At 35.5% G+C, this 17,374-nt stretch overlaps 1 protein-coding gene across 3 annotated transcripts in view; it reads right to left on the bottom strand.

Moving 5' to 3' along the window:
* CNTN5 (contactin 5) overlaps positions 1-17,374 on the bottom strand; it is a 1,336,681-nt gene that overhangs the window by 312,685 nt on the left and 1,006,622 nt on the right. For all 3 annotated transcript variants that reach the window (XM_078058730.1, XM_078058731.1, XM_078058732.1), the window contains one exon: positions 7,927-8,108. In XM_078058730.1, coding sequence (XP_077914856.1) covers positions 7,927-8,108 — 182 coding nt within the window. The remainder of the gene's footprint in view (positions 1-7,926; positions 8,109-17,374) is intronic.

Below are 17,374 nucleotides of genomic sequence, written 5' to 3'. Positions count from 1 at the left end.
GTGATGTCAGAATAATTGGAATCCCGGAGGGAGTGGAGAGAGAGAGAGGACTAGAAGATGTATTTGAGTGAATCGTAGCTGAGAACTTCCCTAAACTGGGGAATGAAACAAACATTCGCATCCTAGAGGCAGAGAGGACCCCTCCCAAGATCAAGGAAAACAGGCCAACACCCCTGCATGTAATAGTAAAACTCGCAAATCTTAGAACCAAGGAAACCATCTTAAGGGCAGTTAGGGGGAAGAGATTCCTTATGTACAGAGGGAGGAACATCAGGATAACATCAGACCCATCCACAGAGGCCTGGCAAGCCAGAAAGGCCTGGCAAGACATATTCAGGGTACTAAATGAGAAGAACATGCAGCCAAGAATACTTTATCCAGCAAGGCTGTCATTTAGAATGCATGGAGAGATGCAGAGCTTCCAAGACCGGCAGAAACTGAAAGAATATGTGACCACTAAGCTGGCCCTGCAAGAAATATTAAGAGGGGTTCTATAAAAGGAGAAAGACCCTAAGAGTGATCTACAACAGAAATTTACAGGGACAATCTATAAAAACAACGTCTTCACAGGCAACATGATGACAAATAATTCATATCTTTCAATATCACTCTCAATGTGAATGGCTTAAATGCTCCCATAAAATGGCACAGGGCTGCAGATTGGATAAAAAGACAGGACCCATTCATATGCTGTCTACAAGAGACTCATTTTGAACCTAAAGATACATCCAGACTGAAAGTGAAGGGATGGAGATCCATCTTCCATGCCAGCGGACCTCAAAAGAAAGCTGGGGTAGCAATTCTTATATCAGACAAATTAGATGTTGAACTAAAGTCTGTAATTAGAGACACAGAAGGCCACTATATCATTCTTAAAGGGTCTATCCAACAAGAAGATCTAACAATTGTAAATATCTATGCTCCCAATATGGGAGCAGCCATCTACATAAGCCAACAGTTAACCAAAATAAAGAGTCATATTGATAACATATGTTAATTGTAGGAGACCTCAATACTCCACTCTCAGCAATGGACAGATCATCTAAGCAGAAAATCAATAAGGAAACAAGAGCTTTGAATGATACACTGGACCAGATGGACCTCATAGATATATATAGAACATTGCACCCTAAAACAACAGAATACTCATTCTTCTCGAGCGCAGAATAGACCACATACTGGGTCACAAATCAGGTCTCAACCGATACCAAAAGATTGAGATTACTTCCTGCATATTCTCAGACCACAATGCTTTAAAACTGGAATTCAATCACAAGAAAAAATTTGGCAGAAATTCAAGCACTTGGAAGCTAAAGACCATTGTACTCAAGAATGTTTGGGTCAACCAGGAAATCAAAGAAGAACTTAAACAATTCATGGAACTCAATGATAATGAAAACACATTGGTCCAAAACCTATGGGATACTGCAAAGGCAGTCATAAGTGGGAAATACATAGCCATTCCAGCCTCACTCAAAAAAATAGAAAAATCCTGAATTCACCAACTAACTCTACACCTTACGAGACAGACGCTTTAACCAGCTAAGCCATAGAGCCACCTCTAACTCTACACCTTAAAGAACTAGAGAAAAAGCAACAAATGATGCCTAAGCCACGCATTAGAAGAGGAATAAATAAAATTAGAGCAGAGATCAATGAATTAGAAACCAGAAACACAGTAGATCAGATCAATGAAACTAGAAGTTGGTTCTTTGAAAGAATTAATAATATCGATAAACCACTGGCCAGACTTATCCAAAATAAAAGAGAAAGGACCCAAATTAATAAAATTATGAATGAAAGGGGGGAGATCACGACTAACACAAAGGAAATTGAAACAATTATTAGAAATTGTTATCAACAACTATATGCCAATAAACTGAGCAATCTGGATGAAATGGATGCCTTCCTGGAAGCCTATAAGCTGCCAAGACTGAAACAGGAAGAAATTAATAACCTGAATAGGCCAATAACCAGTAACGAGATTGAAGCAGTGATCAAAAACCTCCCAAAAAACAAGAGTCCAGGGCCTGATGGATTCCCTGGGGAATTCTACCAAACATTCAAAGAAGAACTAATACCTATTCTACTGAAGCTGTTTCAAAAAATAGGAACAGAAGGAAAACTTCCAAACTCATTCTATGAGGCCAGCATTACCTTAATCGCCAAACCAGGCAAAGACCCCATCAAAAAGGAGAATTTCAGACCGATATCCCTAATGAATATGGATTCCAAATTCTTCAACAAAATCCTAGCTAATAGGATCCAACAATACATTAAAGGATCATCCACCATGACCAAGTGGGATTTATCCCCGGGATGCAAGGGTGGTTCAACATTCGCAAATCAATCAATGTGGTAGAACACATTAATAAGAGGAGGGAGAAGAACCATATGGTCCTGTCAATTGATGCAGAAAAAGCATTTGACAAAATACAACATCCTTTCCTGATTAAAACGCTTCAGAGTATAGGGATAGGGGGAACATTCCTCAAGTTCATAAAATGCATCTATGAAAACCCCACAGTGAATATCATCCTCAATGGGGAAAAGCTGAGAGCCTTTCCCTTAAGATCAGGAACACGTCAAAGATGCCCACTCTCACCACTATTGTTCAACATAGTACTAGAAGTCCTAGCAACAGCAATCAGACAACAAAAAGAAATAAAATGTATTCAAATTGGCAAAGAAGAAGTCAAACTCTCTCTTTTCGCAGACAATATGATACTTTATGTGGAAAACCCAAGGGCGCCTGGGTGGCTCAGTTGGTTAAGCGACTGCCTTCGGCTCAGGTTATGATCCTGGAGTCCTGGGATCGAGTCCCACGTCGGGCTCCCTGCTCAGCAGGGAGTCTGCTTCTCCCTCTGACCCTCCCCTCTCTCATTCTCTCTCTGTCTCTCAAATAAATAAATAAATAAAATCTTTAAAAAAAAAAAGAAAGAAAACCCAAAAGACTCCACCCCCAAATTACTAGAACTCATACAGCAATTCAGTAATGTGGCAGGATACAAAATCAATGCACAGAAATCAGTTGCTTTCTTATACACTATCAATGCAACTGTAGAAAGAGAAATTAGAGAAATGATTCCATTTACAATAGCACCAAAAGCCATAAGATACCTCGGAATAAACCTAACCAAAGAGGTAAAGGATCTATACTCTAGGAACTACAGAACACTCATGAAAGAAATTGAAGAAGACACAAAAAGATGGAAAAAATATTCCATGCTCATGGACCGGAAGAATAAACATTGTTAAAATGTCTATGCTACCCAGAGCAATCTATACCTTCAATGCCCTCCCGATCAAAATTCCAATGACATTTTTCAAAGTGCTGGAACAAACAATCCTAAAATTTGTATGGAATCAGAAAAGACCCCAAATCCCCAAGGAAATGTTGAAAAATAAAAACAAAGCTGGCGGCATCATGTTGCCCGATTTCAAGCTATATTACAAAGCTGTGATCACCAAGACAGCATGGTACTGGCACAAAAACAGACACATAGACCAATGGAACAGAATAGAGAACCCAGATATGGACCCTCAACTCTGTGGTCAAATAATCTTTGACAAAGCAGGAAAAAACATGCAATGGAAAAAAGACAGTCTCTTCAATAAATGGTGCTGGGAAAATTGGACAGCCACATGCAGAAGAATGAAACTCGACCATTCTCTAACACCATACACAAGGATAAACTCAAAATGGATGAAAGACCTCAATGTGAGACAGGAATCCTTCAAAATCCTAGAGGAGAACATAGGCAGTAACCTCTTTGACATCGGCCACAGCAACTTCTTTCATGATACATCTCCAAAAGCTAGTGAAACAAAAGCAAAAAAGAACTTTTGGGACTTCATCAAGATAAAAAGCTTCTGCACAGCAAAGGAAACAGTCAACAAAACAAAGAGGCAACCCACAGAATGGGAGAAGATATTTGCAAATGACACTACAGATAAAGGGCTGGTATCCAAGATCTATAAAGAACTTCTCAAACTCAACACCCAAAAAACAAATAATCAAGTCAAAAAATGGGCAGAAGATATGAAAAGACACTTCTCTGAAGAAGACATACAAATGGCTAACAGATACATGAAAAAATGTTCATCATCATTAGCCATCAGGGAAATTCAAATCAAAACCACATTGGGGTACCACCTTACACCAGTTAGAATGGCAAAAATGGACAGGGAAAGAAACAACAAATGTTGGAGAGGTTGTGGAGAAAAGGGAACCCTCTTACACTGTTGATGGGAATGCAAGTTGGTACAGCCACTTTGGAAAACAGTGTGGAGGTTCCTCAAAAATTTAAAAATAGAGCTACCCTATGACCCAGCAATTGCACTACTGGGTATTTACCCCAAAGACACAGTTGTAGTGAAAAGAAGGGACATATGCACCCTAATGTTCATAGCAGCAATGTCTGCAATAGCCAAACTCTGGAAAGAGCTGAGATGCCCTTCAACAGATGAATTGATAATGAAGATGTGGTCCATATATACAATGGAATATTACTCAGCCATCAGAAAGGATGAATACCCAACTTTTACATCAACATGGATGGGACTGGAGGAGATTATGCTAAATGAAATAAGTCAAGCACAGAAAGTCAATTATCATATGGTTTCACTTATTTGTGGAACATAAGGAATAGCATGGAGGACATTAGGAGAAGGAAGGGAAAAATGAAGGGGGGGGAGGGAATTGGAGGGAGAGATGAACCATGAGAGACTGTGGACTCTGAGAAACAAACAGGGTTTTAGAGGGTAGCGGGGAGGGGGGATTGGTTAGCCCGGTGATGGGTATTAAGGAGGGCATGTACTGCATGGAGCACTGGGTGTTATACGAAAACAATGGATTGTGGATCACCACATCAAAAAGTAATGACGTATTGTATGGTGACTAACATAATATAATAAAATTTAAAAAAGAAAAAAATTATAAATAAAATTATTTTTAAAAATAAAAAATAAGACATGGAAGTTTACCTTAATTTTTATTATTTTACTACCATGGCCTTCTGTATGTTGTGTCGTTTGTTGCATTATGCTTATAACATAGATTCTGAATTATAAATAATAAAATATGTGGTTTAAATTTATGCCTACCACCTATATTAGCACTTATTTTGTAATGATTTGACCAAAAAAAAAAAAAAAAAATGAGACTAGAAAGGTTGAAAGGTTGCCTTGGAACCTTGGTTCATCCATTGAATCTAACATCTAACTGAACATGTAAAATATTTCCGTGATTACACTTTCCAAAAGAAAGTGAGCCACAGGAAAAACCCTATGTTTTCAGTACTCTGTGAATATTGACCATTTTGGGTAAAAAGTGTCCACCTCTACTTATTCCAATAGGTGAAGCTCAGGTTATAGAGCTTCCAACAGAAATCCATTCTCCTGAAAGGAGAACATTCCAAATACAAACTGTGGGTATGGTGGAATATTCATGTATCATGCTATTCTGTATCGACTGCCAGTCAAGTGGAAATGTTAGCCAAGATTCTTTCTCCTTTCTACAGAGTTTGATGGGTGAGGAGAAAGGCCCTATGTCAAAGGCAACAGGTTTAAAAGTACAAATTGGGTGAATACGTAATAATCAAGATACTTCTTGAAGTGAAATAAAGCCTGTTGTAATTGTCCCAGTGGTAAGGACATAAACTGGGACTATCCAGGCAAAATCAGGAGCAGAGTAGAAAACCACCCTAAATATAGGCTACAGTGAAAGGCCAAATTCTTCCAGATACCTTCCCAAACTGTCAGAAATATATACCAGAGTAGCAAGCTGGCCCGGTTTCTTTTTCTAGTCTACAATCTTGATTATTTTCTATTCAAAATGATGCAAGCTTTAGGCAGGTTTGTCCTTACCTTGTTGGCCTACAGTGTACATCAAATTGTGTGTGACAAGGAGAGCCCACACTTTGTTTCTTTGTAGCATACTCTCTTAAAGTAAACAGTAATATTGAGTGAAATCAATTTTTTTTTTCTACTTTCCTGGAAATAATCATTACTGCTATGAATTAAGTAGCTGGAGTGGGGAGGGGTGCAAGTAGAGTAGTGCCATATGGGAACTTCTGTCTCAAACTGTAAATCTAATTATAATTTAGGTGTGGGCCATTTTTTTCACCACACAGAAAGATTCGGAACTTTTCCCAAATAGCCTTAAGAGTAACAGGCACTCCTTGCGTTTTTTTGTGTTCTGAGTGGAAAGGTTCTGGTTGAAGACTTGTCTTTCAGTATCAGATTTTTATCTGTAGAGACAAACTAGTATCACTTCAGACTTTTGAAGATAAACTGATATGATATGAATGTTACTGATAGGATTCAAATCAAATCAAACTGATATGATTTGAATGTTAATTATTGTTCCCTGGGGTACAAAAGCAACAATTTTTTTTTCCAATGGCTAGACAGTTGACTTAATTATGTAATATGAAATAATGAACAGTTTGCTTTGTGAATTTCATCAAACTATAATACCCATGGCCTAAAAATAAACAAACCAGTGGTAGTATTTCAATCTTACAAACATCTAAATGACTCTATGTCTTTTTTCCAGGATGCTTGTCCCTCTTTAGCCTTTAAAGAAAGGCTTAAAGAAATCCTTTGGAAAGCTTTCCCTGGATCATCCCAGGAGAATGCAGTAGACTCTGCTCCCATAATCCTTTGCACATGGCTTTATCACAACAGACAGCATGCTCTGCTTTAATGTGGGGTTTGTTTTTTCATCTAATCTAATGGACCACGAGTTCTTTGAAAGCTCTACTGCTAGGATGTAGAGCAATCATAGGCACTTAATAAACAATTGAATAAATGAATGAATGAAATGTGCATAGTAGATTCAATCAGGTTGGACTGCTGAAATCCTAAAGGATTTATTAGAGATAAGGAAAGAAAAACCAGGTTGAATTCAGATATTAATATTTAAAGCTTTCCTTTAAGAGTTCCTTTGAAGGATATTAGGCTTTTTAGGAGAACTGATCTTGAGATATAGTGACAGTTGTAGTTGCTTGGTGGATTCAGACAAATATGCAATTTGGATAATTTCATATTGAAAGCTTCTGAATTTTCTTATAACAATGCTCTGGATTATAGTATTCCCCCCCCTTTTTTTTTTGAAAAACTGTCCTCATTTAGGAAATAAGAATACTATCACTTGCCCATTATGCATAATATATACTATAAAAGCAAATATGAAAAGTAGATACAATTTATGATCCTTAGAAGTAAAGATGAGATTGTAGATATTTTTGAAGTATATTTACCCAATTCTTACACACAACCTGGTTGGCTCTTTGGCATTTTGGACAACATAAATGCTTGTAGGCTGTAGAGGCTATTTATCTTATAGATGTATTAATTTAAGCCAGGGGTCAGCAAAAAATTTTTTCTGTAAAGGACCAGATAGCAAATATTCTAGGCTTTGCAAATCAGCTACTTAATTCTGTCTCAACTACTTTATTCTGCCACAGCAGTGCAAAAGCTAACATAGACAATATGAAAACAAATGGGTGTGGCTGCATTCCAATAAAATTTTATTTACAAAAAAGTGACTGCTGGGCAGGATTTGGTTCATGCGCAATAGCTTACAACTCCTGACTCAGGCCAAGGGAAAGAATAAATCAATGAAGGTTACAAGATTTTTAACTTATCAGAGAATGGCTTTGGTGTCAGGAAAACATCTCATTTTTAAGTATATCAACTCTCAGTACAAAGGACCTGATAATTCCCCATTCATTTTTAATTTAAAGCACTTCTGTGCATAGGGTAATTTTACATGATGCTTTACCATGCAAAAGAAGTATGATTATAAATTATTACTTGTTTTTTTTGTACTACCTAACAAACAATATTTAGTTCAAATTAATTTGCATTTTCAGTCTGACTCTTGGGACTAGAGCAACATGCTTTGCTGAGAGCACTTACTGTACACTTGTAATTGTCCACGAAAGGAATTTTTTCCACGTGAGTTTTCAGCTCTGCACTCATATAGGCCTGCATCATCCAGCTGCACGTTGGGTATTTCCAGCACTGCCTGAGATTTCCGCAGACGTGCCTTACTAGGAATATAACCATTAACCTTCATCCATGTGATTGTTGGTACTGGGCTACAATAAGGAGCGAAAATGCTGTTAATACACTTTCCAGTATTAGGAACATAGATTCTATTATCTGGTAATTTAAGCACTTAATACGCTGAGTACAATAACGTGTAATCACAATTAAGGACCACGTGCTGGTTGATATACTTCACTTTCCATGTGTTTTGTTTGGGAAGTAGTTACACTCAAGGAAGATAGTTTCCTTTTCTTTAATATTTCAGTAAAGCAATTTAGTGACAATATTTTATATATTTTAATACATTATACTTTAAAAAAAACTTAAGTTGTTTGAATGGCAAAGTAATTTGATGAAATTACAAAAGTAATGAATGATTATTCGAAGACATTAAACAAAAGACTCATGAAATAAATGAACTAAGAACTCTTTTACCCCCACCTCCACAAATATCTTCTTTTTGCAATAACATATACAGTTTGCATGTAACCTCCCACTTTGTTTTTATGATGCATATATGTACACATATGATGAGTTATTTTTGTTTTGTTTAAAAAAATAAGTTGTGTACTTGATATTTTATAACTAAAAAATCAAATTCAAGGGGCGCCTGGGTGGCTCAGTCGTTAAGCGTCTGCCTTCGGCTCAGGTCACGATCCCAGGGTCCTGGGATCGAGTCCCGCATCGGGCTTTCTGCTCGGCAGGAAGCCTGCTTCTCTCTCTCTCCCACTCCCCCTGCTTGTGTTCCTGTTCTCGCTGTCTCTCTCTCTGTCAAATAAATAAATAAAATCTTTAAAAAAAAAAAAATCAAATTCAAGATCAACTCCTGACTTATTCTAGTTAATAGCTGCCTATTATTCCATTATATAGATGTATCAGAATTTAATGAACCATCCCCTATAGTTAGGCATTAAGTGTAGTCCCAGTTTTTTTTTTTGCCACTAAAAAACCATATTGCTATAAACAACCTTGCACATATATCATATACTATTGCTTTTATTTTCTGCAGCAGACATTCACAAAAGTGGAATTGATGGATCAAAGGGCACTCACATTTTTCATTTTAATAAGTACTGCCAGATTGTTTTTCAATAATATAGTAGCAGTTTCCATATCTATCAGTAATATATGAGGCTGTTTCCCCATATCCTTGCAACCATTTTATGTGATCAATCTGTTTAATTTTTGTCAGTATCAAAAAGTAAAAAATGACATTTTGTTGCAACTTTAATATTTCTCTGAACTCAAAGAAGATGGAATTTTTTAAGACTTTTATTGGCTATTTGCATCTGCTTTTCTGTGAATTGTTTGCTTATATTATTTTCCTATTTTTTCTTTCATTTTTCTATTTGCCTATTTGTATTTTTAGTTTTTTGTGTATTGGAGCCACTGAGACTTTGTTTCTAAGAAAAATTCTCCCTCAGTGTATTGTTAGTTTATGATGGCATCTCTGATACACTTTTATGAACATTTTGGGGAGAAACAAACATATCTATAGTTTCCTTCACAACCTCTATATTTTTGTTTACTTAAAAAATTATCTGTAAACCTAAGTTTATGTCCATATTGTCTGCATTGTTTCTGGCTGTATTTTGTGGGGTTTTTTGTTTGTTTGTTTGCTTTTTGTTTTTGTTTTGAATAGTTTGATCTTTAATCCACCTGGATTATATTCATGTTTTTGGTGTGAGATAGGGAATATAACTAATTATTTCAGTACCATTAAAGTAAAACTCCTTTCTCTACAATATCTGGTATCTTGTCTTTGCCATATAATTGGTCTCACATCCTTGAATTTGTTTCAGGCTTCTCAATTCTGTCCCACTGATTTATTTATTACTATCTATATTTAATGCACTTTATGGTTTAGACCTAGTCTACTTTTTCCATCAGATTTCTCACTACTTCCTTCCGTATCTCCTGACCCAGAAACATATCTCTGTGTGTTTCCAATTATATCTGTTAAAATCCTACTAATCCTTTGAGACCTATCTTAAATGCCTCCTCCACAGCAAAGTCTTTCCTTATTTGTGTAGTCTGCAGGGATTTTTTTTTTCTTTTAAATATAAATGCTTTGTGTATTTTTTATAACTCACAGCTCTTATAACATTCTACCATAGATTATAATTGCTAAGTCTACGATTTTTTACACTAATTTTTCTTATAGAAGGGATAGCAGTGTTCACTATTATAAACAATGCTATGATAAACAGCTGTGCATTTTGAACACCATTTTGACTTATTTCTTAGGAATAAGGTATAGAATTGAAATTTCTGGATTAGAGTTGACAATTTTTCTTGTTTATTTAGGTAGGTACATATATCCAACATCCAAGAGGATTGAACCTTGCATTCTGGAATAATCCTTACATTGGCACAACATATCATTCTTTTAATATGTATGAGAATTGATTTACGATTTTTTTTAAATTAGGATTTTTGCATCTATATTTAAAGGTGACATTATTTTCAATTTATTAGGTTTGTTGGCTTGTGTGTGTGCTTACTTCTTAGTGAGTTAGTGGTTGGTTTGTTTCCAAGTATTCCATCCCTAATTTCAATGTTTTAGCAGTAAGTTGCATAAATAATTGTTTAAAATTATTAAAAATTCCTTAATCATGAGTGGTTGCACATTGTAGTAGTAGTTAAGGGTGGGTTCCATAGCTAGACTTCCTGGGGATAAAAAAGTTCTGCAACTATATGTTATTTAACATCTTATTTTTTTCAGTTCCCTCAAATGTAAAATATGGTGGAAATAATAGGACGTATTTCAGAGAGTAGTTGTGAACATTAATTATTTAAAGTACTTGGCACAGAGCAAGCAGGCAAAAACAATTTGCAATAACATGATGAGGATGTTTGTATCCCCTTTATAATTTCAGTAGTATATGTTTTCTCCCCCACCCGCAGCAGCCCCCCCCCCCCCCAGCTTTTTAAGCTTTGCATGTTGGTTAAGAGCATGGAATTTGGGGAATGCAATTTAGGTTAAAAATACAATTGGAACACAAAGATGTTATGTGATCTTAGGAAAGTTATCTAAGTTAATGCATCTAATTTCTCCATCTGTAAAATGGACATATTTATTTGCTCCTTCAGAATGCAAATATCTTGAGGACAGCAGCATTATTTCTCTTGTTTATCAGTATGTTCACAGTGTCTCATAGATTGCTAGGCACATAGTACTTAATAGATGTTTATGAAATAATGATTCTCATAATATTATTCTGAGCATTAAGTGAGCTATATTCTTGTAAACCACTTAGCAAAATATGTTGCAAATAGTGAGTACCCAATAAATGTTAGATACAGTGATTTTTAAATGATTAGCTTTGTTAGATTTTATCTATTTTATTGGTCTTTAAAATAAGAATTTTGAGTTTTCAGCTTTTCTTTTGTTTGTTTGTTTGTTTGAGTTCAGGAGTTTCCATTCTTTATTTACTTATTCCTCTTTCTTGATCAGCACATTTATATTGTACTTCTAATGTTTTGAGCTGAATGATCAATATAGTTATTATTTATGGTTAATAATAAAACATATAAGACTGTCTTGTCCTCTGATACCAGACATAGCCACATGCCATATGTTTTGATTTGTAGAGAGAGTGAGTTGTACCATTTCTGCTTTTTGGAGTTTGTTGAATCAATCTTTGTAGCTAAATACAGGATGAATTATTGTGATAGTTACATGTCTATAAAAAGGTATATTTTATTTATGATAAAAATTTAAAAATTAGTTTTGATGTATTTGTTATTAATTGTGTAATTCAAATATTATTTTAGTGTTTTACAAAATTTTAAAGAAATTTAACTTTTGTCAAAATAAATCTTCAGTGGAATTTGTATTGATCAAAAAGAACATGAAATTAAAAAGGAGTGAGTAAAGAGGTAATATGTCCTAAAGTTCTTTTACTTTGGGGAGGACGGTTAAGATATTAACTCTAGATTTTAAGAATGCATGGTAAAATTAATAGTGTAATTATTTAAAAAGTATTATTTTCCAAACAAATGTAATATAGCAAAGAGTGGGAAGCTCAGCCCTTCCCCAAATCCATTTCTTTTTTCTCCTGGGCACATATTTGCTTTTTTTCTATGTAAATAGGCATGACCATGATGCTGACCATGATTTCTGACCCTGAAATGTAGTGGAATACTTCCCCCAAAAGTCTCTATTCTACCTTTTTCTTTTGCCTAGGTGGCTATCAATGCCCAGGACAATTTTGGAATTTAAAGGTTGAAGATAGCAGAGACTAGGTCTTTAAATAACTGTGTAGAGGAAAGTTTCAAGCTACTACCTCACCAGTGCCAATCAATAACTCTCTTTGGATTCTGTGTGAATGATATATAAATGTTTATCTTGCTAAGACCCTAATCTTTGAATGCTTCTTTTACCTACCAGCATTACTTTACTAACATAGAAATTGGCATAAAAATGGATAACTGTAATAACAACACATAACATATTTGGAACAGTCAGGATGAAAAAGATAGGATCTGATACTGGGGAATGAGAAAATGAAGACCCTGTTATGTAGTGGCAAAACAATCTGGTAAAACTTTTATCTTTGATAACTTGGAAAGGTCATCCAAATGCTTACATAGGCTAATGAAGGAGTTAGAAAATAGAATATTAAAAGTGTGTGTGGATTCATCAAAGTATTAGAAAAAAGAGATGAGGTCAGGAAAATACTGGATGGACTGTCAGCAGAATTAATGAGAATAGAAAGACTGCAAAATGTGGGACCATGGTCAGTAAGGCAGATTAATTGCAAAAATGGCCTTCCTTCTCAATTACTCTCTATATGCATATCTTTTGCCATGTGATTTTGCAGATTTTATCATTATGAGATGGATTCTGTTAACCAATACTTTGAATTTAGGTTGCCTTATGACTTGTTATTAGAATGCCTTATGACTGGCTATTAGAATGTAGCTTTACAAGGATTTGTGTGCTTTTGCTCTTTCTCTTGAGCCCTTGACTTTGCCATGAGAACCATTTAAGTTAACCTGCAGGAGAATGAGGGAGCACATAGAACAGGGACACATTGTCTAGGCAAAGGACATTCCAGGCTAACTAGCTTCCAATGGACCCTAGAGCTGACATATTTATGAGCTAGTTCAGCTGTTATCAGCTCAGTCTGAGCCAAATCAGTAGAACCACACAACCAATTTTGTTTTGTTATAAATAATAAATGGTTATTGATTTAAGCTGCGAAATTTTGGGGTGTTTTGTTATGCAGCATTGCTGTGGCAATACATAACTGATTAGAAATTAGATTAGAAAATCTCATTTTTTATAGATCCTAGACAGTAGGAATAAGAATAAAAAGATATAAGATACCAGGGGGCCATTAAAAATCAATCCCATGGTAAAGCTAAGGGTTTTGGTCTTCCCAACAAAGCCTGATGGTTTCAAGGTAGCTGCCAGTATATTGAGAAAAAAAGACATGGGGACTTAATTATTTCTAGGGAATAACTTTGAACGAAGTTACTAGTACATGGAATTGAGTGGAAGCAAACAGGTCAGAAGCCAATTAGATATTGAGATAACGGCATTGCCAAAGAAACCAGGAGTCTGAATTTAAAGCACAGCAAAACATTGAGTATTTGAGCCTTACAACAAGTTTTAGGTTTCCAAATGTAGACCAACAGGAATTTGAACTACAAAATTTGGGCCTGCAAGGAGGGAATATTCAATACACATTTCAATTATGGCCATGGAATAAAACAAAAAGGAAAATGTCAGAGTAGAGCCAAGATACCCTGGAGGGTAAACAAGACAATTTCTTCCAAAGAGTGATATCAGTGTCTAATTAAGAACTCCCTCACATTCACCCCACACCCAAGGGAGAGGGGCTTTAAAATGAATGATTTTGTAAGAGAATTTATATTTGTGATGAACCAGTGACTAGTTTGGGTCTGTCATTCTTCTCTTTTCTGAATGGAGTATTTTCTGTGGATAATCAATTCTTGTTCAACCATATGTAAGGACACAGAATTTATCTTTTAAGTATATATGTTACAGAATCAGGATAATCCATATCTGGACCTGATGGAGATGTGGAAATCTTGGACTCAAGTAGATGCAGAGACCAGATGGGATTTGGTTTATCTCCCTTGGGGAAAGGGTGAGTGCATTCAATGTGTGGGAAGAATTCAAATGTTCTTCAGAAGAATGGACTAGCTAAGTATTCAAAACACACATTTCCCTTTCTTCCTGGGCATGTAATTAGACCTTATTTTCTAGCAACCTTTAATCAGGGGCATGTGATTGACTTCTGGCCAATAGAATAAGGAAAGAATGATGTATCAAACATCATTCAGGTACCAAACCCTCTACATGATCCTTCAGTTTCACTTTTTTTCCCAATCAGTGGTAACTCTTGTAGAAAGATATATAGGAAAATGTTTTTATGTACTTGTAGGAAAGGAGTGATTTTTCTAACAATATTTAAAACATTGCTATCTACAAAAATATTGATGCATTTGACTGCATTAATATTAACAATTTATTTTCATTAAAGGACACAACCTGGGAGAACCCATTTGCCACAGAAATAACTGACAAATACTAATAGATTAAATAAAGAACTCTGACAAATCTATAAGAAAAAAAAAACTTGTAAAAATAAGCAAAAGATAAAAGAGGAAACATAAATGATCAAGAAACATGAAAATGCATTCAATCTCATTAATGATTAGAAAAATGCAAATTTAGACCATAATGAAATTCCATTTCATACCTAACAGATTAGCAAAATCTATATATCTATATTTATACCCACATGTAAGAGCCTTAAGAGTTAACTTGCTTCAGGATAACACATTCCTTACTTGCTGACCTAAGTCCCTGGATCAGTAGCAGACAGGGTACTGGCCTTAAGGAATGAAGGTCCAAAACTTTCCCAGGCCACAGAGACCAGCAAGTCTGTCTGAAGGTGCCTCGGCTTTCTGGTTAGCCTAGCAATAGTTTTTAGCAAACTGTTTTTTTTTTTTTTTCAGGTCATGCAAATGATTTTAATAACCTCCTTTTGTGTATCTGTAGACCGTACCTCCCTTACAGAAAGAACAGAGAAGTCCTGCACATCATGAAATAAGAACCAGACTCCCCACCCCCACACAACCCCCAAACACTGAGATAATATTTGTTATCTGGCAGCATCAAGTTTGTACATAATCAAGAAATGTTGCAGACCATGGCACTCCGTTTACTGACTGACAACCTTAGCCCCCTTTATAAACCCCCGGACCAAGCAGAAACCTTGGAGTTGGCTTTTGGACAAGTATCCACCTTCTCCTCAAGTGGCTGGCCTCCTGAATAAAGTTCAAATTCCTTTCTAGTCAAAACTTGTCCCTTGAGTATTGTCTTTTCCAGTGACAAGTAGCTGAACTTGGGGTTTCATAACACACACACACACACACACACACACACACACACGTATGATTTAAAGCAGAATTCTTGCAGATAGCATATAATAGGGTCTTGCTTTTTCATCCAGTCTGACACTGTCTGACTTATATTTACACACACAACACACATGCATATATATAAGCATTTCTTGCTCTTCATTCCTTTGTGAGAATTGGAATTTCCAAATAGTATTAGTTTTCCATTAGCCTAGAGAACTTTCCTTAACATTCTTATAGTACTACTACAACAAATTATTCAAGGTCTTGTTTTTGTTTGACAATGTCATTATTTTGCTTTCAGTTTGAAGAATATTTTCACTGGATAAATGACTCTAAGTAAACTATTTTTTAAAGATTTTTTATCACTGTTTTTAGTAATTAGATTATGGTGTGCTTTGATGTATTTTTCTTTGTGTTTATGTTACTTGTGTTTCATTGCACTTTGGGGATCTGTGAAGTTGTATTTTTCAATAATGTGATATTTTTTGGTCACAATCTTTGATTTTTTTTTTTTTTTTTTGGCCTACCCTTATCTTCTGGGACTAAATTTTTATGTATGTTAGATAACTTAATGTTTCACAGATCTCAGCACAATTCAGGTTTTTGTTCTCTATATACTATATTTTGTATAGTTTATTTTTCTTCTACCTTCAAGTTCATTCATCTTTCCTTCTACAGTGTTTAATCTGCTATTAAGCCTATCAGGTAAATTTTTCATATGAGAATAATCATTCTTTGATATTTCTTTCTTTTTTTTTTTAAAGATTTTATTTATTTACTTGACAGAGAGAGACACAGCGAGAGAGGGAACACAAGCAGGGGGAGTGGGTGAGGGAAAAGCAGGCTTCCCACTGAGCAGGGAGCCCGATGCGGGGCTCGATCCCAGGACCTGGGACCATGACCTGAGCCGAAGGCAGACGCTTAACGACTGAGCCACCCAGGCGCCCTGATATTTCTTTCTTATATCTAGATTTCTATATTTTCTCAGTAAAATACAAAATTACTAAACATTTATTTTACATGGTATCTTTTTCTTCTTTCTCTAATCTTTATATCACTTCTACCTTAGCTTGTGTTTGGGGCTTAGTAAATAGAATTATAGCTAACCTTTAATTATTTACCTAAGAATACACTACCTCAAATAGTCACAAACAAAGTCAAAATTGTTATTCTACATTTTCCTAAATTTTTCATGTCTTAATTTTGAGTGGTATTCCATTGACTTTCTGACTCCTGCTTGAACCATTTTAAGCTACTTTATTTACTTAACTTTAATAAAATCTCAATTCTTACTCATCCACTCATTTAATCTACCAAAGAAAGAAACCCAATATGAATAGAAACAAAAGTCTGTGGGATGGGGATGAGTACATCCAAGATATGAGATTGCAAAGGGCATGAGAAAACACTTCTGGTACTAGGGAGAAAAAACTGTGTTTGATGACATAAGAAAAAAAGAGATCTAACAAGGAAAAAATCAAGAGAACTTCACTATATGTCAGACCTGTATTAGAAGTAAAGATAAATAAAATGAATTACCTAATGCCTTTAGAAATCCATAACTTAATTGAAAAGACAAAAAAATGAACCCAATGATTCAAATACAGGAGACAGTGCTAAGAGAACACAGTCAAGAAGACTATTTATATTAGACTAGGAGGTGTGGGAATGCAGCCCAAAGAGATGACACATGAGGTGAGCCTTGAAGGATGAGGAAAATTAATCTAGGCAGAAAAAGTATATTCTCGGCAGTAAAATCCAAGTTCATCCATGTACATGAACACAGAAAACTGTGAGATAGCATGGCAGATTGGTGGAACTTCACATAACTTGATATGCTACATTGCATGATGTATGCAGGAAAGCACTTGCAAGTTTATGGAAAGTGCACATTTCCCCATCAAAAATAAAG

Source organism: Halichoerus grypus, chromosome 11, assembly GCF_964656455.1.
Source record: "Halichoerus grypus chromosome 11, mHalGry1.hap1.1, whole genome shotgun sequence".
Classification (NCBI taxonomy): domain Eukaryota; kingdom Metazoa; phylum Chordata; class Mammalia; order Carnivora; family Phocidae; genus Halichoerus; species Halichoerus grypus.
This window is presented reverse-complemented; position numbering and strand designations above follow the sequence as displayed.